The 9,331-nt window shown below is 42.0% G+C and overlaps 1 protein-coding gene across 1 annotated transcript in view; it reads left to right on the top strand.

Annotated features, from left to right (window-relative positions):
• The window catches only part of lamb2 (laminin, beta 2 (laminin S)), a gene marked incomplete in the record, with an annotated part of 35,202 nt that overhangs the window by 16,243 nt on the left and 9,628 nt on the right, over window positions 1-9,331 (top strand). Inside the window, 9 exon segments of the mRNA XM_024294013.2 lie at window positions 520-647; window positions 725-857; window positions 2,027-2,219; window positions 2,557-2,700; window positions 2,807-3,038; window positions 4,060-4,229; window positions 4,864-4,899; window positions 7,328-7,552; window positions 7,626-7,843. Of these exon segments, the coding sequence (XP_024149781.2) occupies window positions 520-647; window positions 725-857; window positions 2,027-2,219; window positions 2,557-2,700; window positions 2,807-3,038; window positions 4,060-4,229; window positions 4,864-4,899; window positions 7,328-7,552; window positions 7,626-7,843 (1,479 nt within the window).

Below are 9,331 nucleotides of genomic sequence, written 5' to 3'. Positions count from 1 at the left end.
ACTTGTTATAATGGAAAAAAATCTTAAAAAAAAAAATTAGGATTACAAAAAAGAAGTTAAGCAGAAAGCAGCAGAGGAAGAATGATTATTCTGACATATAAAATGACTGAGAAATAACTGTCTGTTTCTCAATGTAAGTCAATGGGACTTTGGCCTTTTTGCAACCCAGTGGTACTTCCTATATGGAACACAAAAGGAGGCGGGCTTGCTCAGTCCAGTTGTTATATACAGTCTATGGTTCTGTGCTTTGTTTTTTTAGCCCATCTACTGTTTGAATTGATGATTTGATAGGATATACCGGTAAACATTTACTTTATTTGAGAAACATGTCTACAATGTATTCTTGGCTATTTATGCAACATTTAAGAGACTATGAAAACCTTCACATTCATATTCAGTGACTATTTGATATTTGGCCTTCAAGTATTTTACTTTTTTTTTGGCCACAATTGTTAATTTCTGTGGCTCCCTACTTCCAATCCTTGTTGGTTCTGGACCTCATGAGCTGTTTTTGCACAGATGCCTCGCGACTGGGAGGAGGTACAAATATCTGTGATCCGTCCAGGTTCCATTCCCACCAGCAGCCCCTGCGGGAACACCATCCCAGATGACGACAGTCTCCTGGTGTCCCTCCCGGCCGGAGCCAGGTCTGTGACCTCCGTGTCCTGTCCGTTATAGCCTCTCGTGCGTCTCTAGCGGTGCTGATGAGGGCCGTCTGTGGCAGGTTTGTGGTTCCTCCTCAGCCTGTGTGTCTGGAGAGGGATGTGATCTACACTCTTCGCTTTGAGTTCACACGGTACCAAGATGCCAACAGCATCCTCATCGGAGGATCCAACGCCGTCCTCCTCGTGGATTCTGTGAGGAACTTTTCTTTTTTTTACTTCAGAGAACTTTTGAATAAAAAATTGTATAGATATTTGTGGATTCTTTCGACTACCGTAACTCTTCAACCGTTTACGCAATTAAAGTAATTCAGGCTGAGGTGTAAAAACAGCAGCTTTGTGCTGATATTGAACATGAAGTGCAATTAACAAAAATCTGCTGATTCTGTCACAGAGAAAAGCAACTTTACTAACTTTACGTGAGTAATGGGTTACATAAAGGTGAAAAGCTGCTTTTCTCTGCGTCAGAATCCCGTTGATAGTGTGAACAGTTGTCATGAATAGGACATAAAGCAACATACATCAATGTAGTGCTGGGTGATATGATCCATATGTGAGCGTCAGAAAAGTGTCAGTTGTGCCATTTCTCTTCTATTGTTTCTATCGTTATTATCTGCTTGTTTTTATTGATGAACTTCTGTGCAAAAATATGTTTTCCAATTAAGAAACTTGAAACTGTTGGGCACTTTAAAAAATGTTTCTCATTTGTGAGAATTCAGTTACATGTTACTCTAAAAATATAAAGTCCGAAAAAAATAAGTAATTACATTTTTGTCAATTTTTTCAGAGAATGACTGAAAATATACTTTATTGTGGTATATTGTGATATATATCATTCATTCTTTCATCTTCTTGGCTGCTTTGTCCCTTTTGGGGTTGTGAGGGTGCTGGAGCCTAACCCTTCTGACGGGTGAATGCGGGGTTCACCCTGGACAGGTCACCAGTCTGTCGCAGGGCCTCTTTTACACACGTATACACACTCACTTACACACCTAGGGGCAATTTAGAGTCACCAATTAACCTATGAAGCATGTTTATGGACGGTGGGAGGAAGCCGGAGTCCCCGGTGAAAACCTATCCTTATTTTAAATTAGATTAGAAATGCTTTATTTGAAGCAATCAAGAAGAAAAAACAAATCATGTGCAATACAATCATTTACCAGAAGTTTACCAGCCCCCCAAAAAGTTGATTTACTGTTTACTTACCCTTTAAACTTGTTTATGAAGAATTGTCAGAAGGATTTCCGTTTTCCTTTTGTCCTCTACAGACTTGACTTGGACATGCAAAGACTTGCATCCTATCCATCCAGTCTCATGGTACTCGATGTTAACTCTCGTCCTTCCCATGATCCTCTCCTCTCCAGATTGCTCTGATGCCTCGCCACTCCTCCTTGGAGATGTTTACTGCAGGAGATCCCGCCTCCACTGTCAGAAAGCAGACGTACGAGCGGTACCGCTGTCACGAAGGCGCAAAGAGCGTGATCCGCCCTCAGATGAGCGACACCTGCGCCAAACTGATCAGCAGCATGTCGGCCATTATCAACGACGGGGCTCTGGGTGAGTGAAGCAGATTGAGACTGGTGCTACTCATGAACATGACAGGCCAGAACTGAGCAAGTCAGTCCAATTATTTCAGGATCTGCTGGGAAATCAGTCAGAGTTTGAGCTGACATTTCTTCTACCAAACTTTGCCAAAAAAAGTAAAAAGTAAATGAGTTTAATTTTCTTCTCCGAGACTCGACTGCTGCAGTTAGATAAACATCAGTAACACACTCTGACTGGTTTCAAATAACTGAAGTTTGAGTGGAAACTGAACAGAAACAATCTGGATTGATTCAGCTTCTGCTCTGCAATAGCAGTTATTCTTCACAACAGCCCTCTGTCTGCCCTCCAGCTTGTAATTGCGACCCACAGGGGTCAGTCAGCTCCATGTGTGATGTCAGAGGGGGCCAGTGTCGCTGCCGGCCAAATGTGATCGGCCGAAGGTGTGACAAATGTGCACCGGGAACCTACGGCTTTGGACCCTCAGGCTGCTTACGTGAGAACCTCGTCTGTCACTCTTATTAGCTTAATCCAAGCTTTCTTTAACGTGTTTGTTCAGCAGTACATCAGTTTACCTGCTGATTATGTGTGTGTGTGTCCAGCCTGTGACTGCAGCCTGGAAGGTTCAGTGACCCGATTCTGTGACAAGTTTAGCGGGCAGTGCCAGTGCCGTCCCGGAGCGTTCGGTCAGCGCTGTGACGGCTGTCAGGCGGGTCACTGGGGCTTTCCCAGCTGCCGGCCCTGCCAGTGCAACGGCCACGCTGACCAGTGCGAGCAGAGAACCGGAGCCTGCATCAACTGCAGAGACAACACCGGAGGAGACAAGTGTGACAGGTGAGATTAGGAAAAGGCTGAAACAACTCTGCTGTGAGGTTAGGAATTGTTTAAAGATGTAATGATTCTTTGTGAATCGGTAAAAAAAACGATTCAAACTAGTCAACATATTCTTCCATTTAGAAAATCGGTTTGTCCTGGCCTGTGCCTAACTTTAGAAATGCAGAGCTGATCACATTTCTTCATGCAGGCTCGCTGTGAGTGTGTGCACACCTGTGTGCGCACCTGTTGTTCATCTGCGCCCCCTCCTAGGAAATTCTCACAGCTCCTTCGGATTTAAAAGTCCCTCAAGGATCGCAACTATCAAATTCAAGCAAAGCCGAGATTTGTTCCTCACCCTGTGACTTTACACTTTACTGCAGCTTTGACCAATCTACCACGGCAACAGTCATGGGTGACGACGCAGCTTCGCGACTGTTTCCCTTCTGACTTCTTCCTAAGAGCCTTACACTTTTTTAATAGCCTTTGCTGTCTTTTTTCTCTGCAAGCTGAGCGTGAACTGTCATTTGCGCTGAGTGTGAGCGCGGGCAAGTGCACTCGCAGCGGCTGGGGGAGGATGGGTGTTGCGCTGAGTGGGCGCAGGTGTGGAGTGGTCCATCACACGTGGACCACATCATGAACCGAGTATGAAAGGATTTGTGAGCATTTTGTTATTATGTATGATTGTTTATTTGTATTAAAATCTTTCTGTTAGTACGGGTGTGCATCTTTCGCTCTCACACGATTCGATACTCATCTCAATCCATGGTCTAACCTTTTGGTGACACGTTACAGTGCGATTCTTTTACTGAAAATGCAAAAATCTAGAGAAATGTATGTCATTTCAAGCAATGGTGCACCGGATTATTAGGCCCTGGGCCAATTTTTGAAAAAGGTTTATGCTTTTAAGTGCAGAAAATACGGTACGTGATCACACAGCCTGAAATATTTTTACCTGTTCTGCTGTTAGATTAACTTAATATAAGATACATTTTTTCATTTGTCTTAATTTTCCCACTCAATTTAAAATATCCTTCAACAGGTGTGCTGATGGGTACTACGGAAACCCCGTTTTGGGTCAGTCATCCGGGGGTCAGTGTCGTCCCTGTCCCTGCCCAGAGGGACCCAACAGCGGACGTCACTTTGCTGCATCTTGTTACCAAGACAACCGTAACCTGCAGATTATCTGCAACTGTAACCAGGGTTACACAGGTAAGCCTAAGAAGCTTCTGAGATTTTTGTTTTGTTTTCAGCTCCATCAAGTTCATCCTCTTCTGGTTCACCATTGATCAGAAAAAGTATTTTAATTAATTGTAAGTTTTCAAGGAATTTGTTAGACTGCTAACTGGAGAGTTGTAGATCAAAAGTTATAGAAGAACTACTTAAAGAAGGCAAATCTCAGACTTAATAGTTCCTAGAATAACCCAGAAAACGTGAAGGAATCACCTGCAGGAGCTGACAAAGACAACAGATGAGTGAGTGAAGCTGCTGAAACTGTGATGAAGCTGTTCAGACGAGACGTCCTGCAGATGTCTTCAGAGGGTTTTAAATGGCAAATCTTAAACTCTGACGAAGAAGAAGACAAACAGGATCTAATGCTGGGATTAACGCCTCCAATTAGGGCTTTGGCTCCCATTTTTAGTCTTTTTTAATGTCTGACTATGGATTTGAACCCTCAGCTGAACTGCTATAACCTCAGTCCTGTTGTGGTTTGTTTTTTTATTAAGGGAGCTAAACAAACATCAGCAAAAGATGGCATTGCAGCCATTTGTTCCAGCTTTTAACACAAAAGGTGATGGTCAGGGGTAACTTCTTATTTCCTCCTCCCCCTTTATGACTTGCACAGGGATTGTTAAACGCTCCGGATCGACCATTTTTAAGCGTGAGTAAAGATGGTTGACACCCCCACCCCTCCCTCCTTCCAGCTTTCCATCCCTTCCTCACTATTTTGTTCTTAAAATCACGCCTTCACCATCTGCCCTCCCCCAGTGCTGCTGTGCCACCTGAGTGACACCTGAGTGACACCTGAGTGACACCTGAGTGACACCTGAGTGACACCTGCTCAAAGCATGTCAGTCTTTCCTGTTTGGTTTGTTATAATGGAAACAAATGACAGAAGAGAGGAGGTGTAGCATCTTATCCAGCAAATGTTGAGAATTTGTTTGAATAAAAAGGATTTTCTTAACTTTTCTTTAAATTAATTTTGCAAATGAAGCACAGAAAATTACTGAGATCTACTCAAACTATCTAAGGTTTGTTGTTATTTTCGTAATGTTTAAATTATTTCCAGCAATGAAAAAAGGAAATTCCAACTTTTTTTTCTTTCAAGCGGATAAATTGAGGTCATTTATTAGTCAAAGTGGTTTGATGCATACTTGCATCAACAGCCATAAAGGGGTGAAACTACCCTTACGAGTGGATATGGGCTGTCTCCGGGTAAAAAATGAGCAAACCTGTTTTTGACACCCAGGTGGCCCGCACAAAATATCAAAGTCATGGGCTGCTCAGTGAACCCGGAGAGAGAAAATGTTCACAAACATTTTTGATTGCTGAGGAAGCAGAAGCATCCTCCTGAACTGATAACTCTACTCTAGAAGCAACATTTCAAAATCAGATTCTGGGGGGGGGAAGAAACCTCAGGGAAGTCCACATGAAGGAGGGATCCTCTTCCAGGACGGACAGGCGATGTACCAGGACTGTTAAAGACAATGTAGCTTATCTAATTCTACAACTAAATCTTTGAATAGTGCAGCAGATGGGCTTCATCCAAATGAAGCTGTGGGACAGCTGGGGGCTCGAAACGAGCCAGAGGTGAGGTCCACGGCCAAGAGGAGGAGCACAGACAATCCACCTGAGAACATAGTCTCATTCGATTTGTGCGAGCGTAATTTTTGATTTGTGTCTCATACAATACATTTGGTGTGTAACAGTGTGTACTTGCAATTGTGTATTCACTTGTACAAAATGGACAAAATGCAACTTACTCACGCACAACTTTAAATTACAGCAACTTAACACTAACTACACATCCAAATCTTTTTCTTGAAATCTTGATATGTTCTCACTTTCTTAAATAGATTTGCTCTATAATTAATGTAAAAAGTCTAAAAACGCATTTTTAAACAGTCGATACTAAAGTTTCTCTATTCTTATCACTCACTCGCAGCTGCACTTTCCTGCAGCGCCTTTGCCACAGAGCTCCTCCGTTAGTGCCGGTTCGATGAAAGGAAGGTAGCCATGAGAGTAAAGATGGTTTAGTGTTAATTGTTTTTAAAACATATATTTTGACCTTTCTTTTATTAATTATCTGGACCCAGCATTCTGGCAGCATTTAAATTCTTCACTTACACATGAATCTGGAGACGTGACAAGAGCCTCACATCAGATTTGTGGGTAAATGCGGTTTTATGTGTGTATCAGGTGATTCGTGTGTATTTTTTTAATATTTGTATGTGTAGTTAGTTTTAAGTTAAAGTTGTGTGAGTGTAAATTATATTTTGCCCTTTGTGTACATGTGAATACACAATTGCAAGTGTACACAGGTACATGCAAAAATGTATTTTATGAGCTACAAATCAAGAATTATGCACGCACAAAACCAAAGCTACACTCAGAAAGGAAGACACAAGTTAGAAATCAAGAATTATGCCCGCACAAATCAAATAAGAGGTATTTACTCCATAAAACTCTCAACACCATTCAAAAATTATAATGTTTGATTATTTAGAGCTTAATTTGTAGAAAAAAATTACATTTTATTGTGGTTTCAACAAAAAGCCAATAAAGAGACACTTAAACTAGAAATGACTATTTCTATTATTGCATCTATTGAAACAAAAAACTTAAAATCATTAAATGGTAAAAATCCCACCCTCCTATAAACAAGGTTTTAATTGTTATCTTTGATATCCGAGATTATTAACCTCATAACAGATCCTTTAATAAACATGTATTCTATTTAAACTTGTGTCAAACCACAAAGTGAAAGTAATTCATAGACCTAGTTAACCTTCACCCTCTAAGGATCCAATCTGATAACAATAACTGATATTTATATGGTTAACTTCACTTCATTTCTATGAAAGTACCTGACCTGCCAGAATTCTACCTCCAAACTCTATCAGATGACTTCAGTCGACTTTTGTCAAAACATTTATATCAAAATAACTTCCTTTCTTTTTTAAGCCTTAAACAGGTTTGACAGTCTCAGAGAGTTAAAATCAAATCTTCAAGCCATCACTTTAGCTCTCTTGCCATCCCATCATCGTCTTTCTCTTTTGTCCACTTTCACTCTCTCCTCTGCGACGCAGGAGCGCGCTGTGAGGAATGCGCCCCGGGTTACTATGGCAACCCCTCTCAGCCAGGGGGGCGCTGCCAGCCGTGTCAGTGCAACAACAACATAGACATGTCGGACATGGACGCCTGTGACAGGCGGACTGGAGAGTGCAGGAAATGCCTCTACAACACCGAGGGATCCAACTGCAACCTCTGCAGGAGCGGATACTACGGCGATGCGGCGCGCCGCAACTGCAGGAGTAAGTGATGCGACAAGAAGTTAAAGCAAAAGAAAAGGGTGAAAAATGTTTTAAAAGTCTTGTTTTGCTTCAGAGTGCACGTGCAACTTCCTGGGGACGGAGCGCAGCCAGTGCATGGAGCGGGATGACTGTGTGTGCCAGCGCGCCACCGGACAGTGTCAGTGTCTGCCCAACGTTGTGGGTCTGACGTGTGACCACTGCGCCCCCAACCACTGGAACCTGGCCAGCGGGACGGGCTGTGAGCCGTGCAACTGTGACCCCAACAACTCTGTCACGTCCTCGTGCAACGAGGTACTGAGCCCCGAGATCCGGCAGAACCAACCCGAAAAACAGAAAAACGAGTTCTAAAGGTTTCAGCCTGAAGGAAGAGCTTCACCAGAAAGAATGGATCCTGTTTTTACCTCGACGTTTGTGTTGTGTGAATGATGTACAAACTGTTACCGCTGATAGCCAAATGAGCAAAAGTGTCTGTAGTCGGATCAAAGATCAGATCAGAATAGAACTGTGTATATTGGTTGTAGTTGGCCGTACGCTCACTCACCCGTGCTCACGCACTTGCCTCCGTTTGCACTCAGCATAAATGACTGTAAAAAAAAAGGATAAGAGACAAAGGACTAAAGAGAGTTACTAAAAAGGAGCATGACTCCAGGAAGGAGTCAGAAGAGAAACAGTCGTGAAATCCTGGAGGGACTGACTTATGTGAAACCTTTAAATCAGAAGAACAGCACGCAGCCTGTCTGCAACGCACACAAACGGGTGCAACAAGGCACACACACACTCTCAGCGATCCTACATAGAGAAATTTCAGCTGCTCCGCATTTTTCTAAATTTAGGCACAGGTCGTGATAAACCGATTTTTTTTCATTTTCTGCTTCAATGAACATGTTGATGAGTTTGAATCGTTTTTTTACTGATTCTCGAAGAACCGTTACATCCTTAATGGCTGCTGCATGGAGCAAGATGATTTCCTGAGCGTGCTTTTATTATTATTTTATTTTGAAAGTGACTATTCGCACATCATTTTCTAAATAAGAGCGGCTAGTACTGAACTTTTTTCTTGGCCGCACAGACCGGGAGGAAGGGCTATAGTTGGACACACTTAAAATCTGTGCAGGCAATGCAGCAATGTGCATCTTGACTGCACATAAATTAGTGCGAAAAACATCCGCCTTTCTCTTTTAGACACGATTGGAAACACAAATTTGGCATTTCTGCATTTCGAAGTAGCTGGTCAGTCCTTTTTACGCTCTAAAGCCTCCTCTGGAGCGCCACACCGTCTACGCATGACATAAAATCCAGTGCAGTAGAAATCAGAATAAACTGTTTCCATGCACCACGATCGGATCAACATAACTCACTTCTCTCGATTGGAAAGAAAATTTTGATCCGAATGAGTCTGATCGGATCAGAGTATTCTGAATGGCGTGTCTACTTGACAAATTTTTAATCTGATCAGGTGTTTATTCTGATTACTTGTATCCATGTAAACGCAGCTACTGTTTTGTTTGCTTCAGTTCCAGTACATTTTTTCACCCTATAAATTACTCTTAAGGGCTGTAAAATTTGATCGTGTTAAATTTAACTTTTTTGCCCATAGATCTGACTTGTTTTAATCTGATCTTAAAGAGAAAAGGAAACAGCTTTGAAAACACTTTCAAAATAATTATTTTTGATTAAATTCAGCAGATAATATAAGACATAGAGATATGTTATTGATTTCTCTGTGCTGATTTTATTTTGTTACCTGACATGTGATTATGTTTTCATGCAAGTGAGACA

The sequence above is a fragment of the Oryzias melastigma genome, linkage group LG7, assembly GCF_002922805.2.
Source record: "Oryzias melastigma strain HK-1 linkage group LG7, ASM292280v2, whole genome shotgun sequence".
NCBI classification, from domain to species: Eukaryota; Metazoa; Chordata; class Actinopteri; order Beloniformes; family Adrianichthyidae; genus Oryzias; species Oryzias melastigma.
Note: the sequence above shows the minus strand (reverse complement) of the source record. Positions and strands in the feature narration are given on the sequence as shown.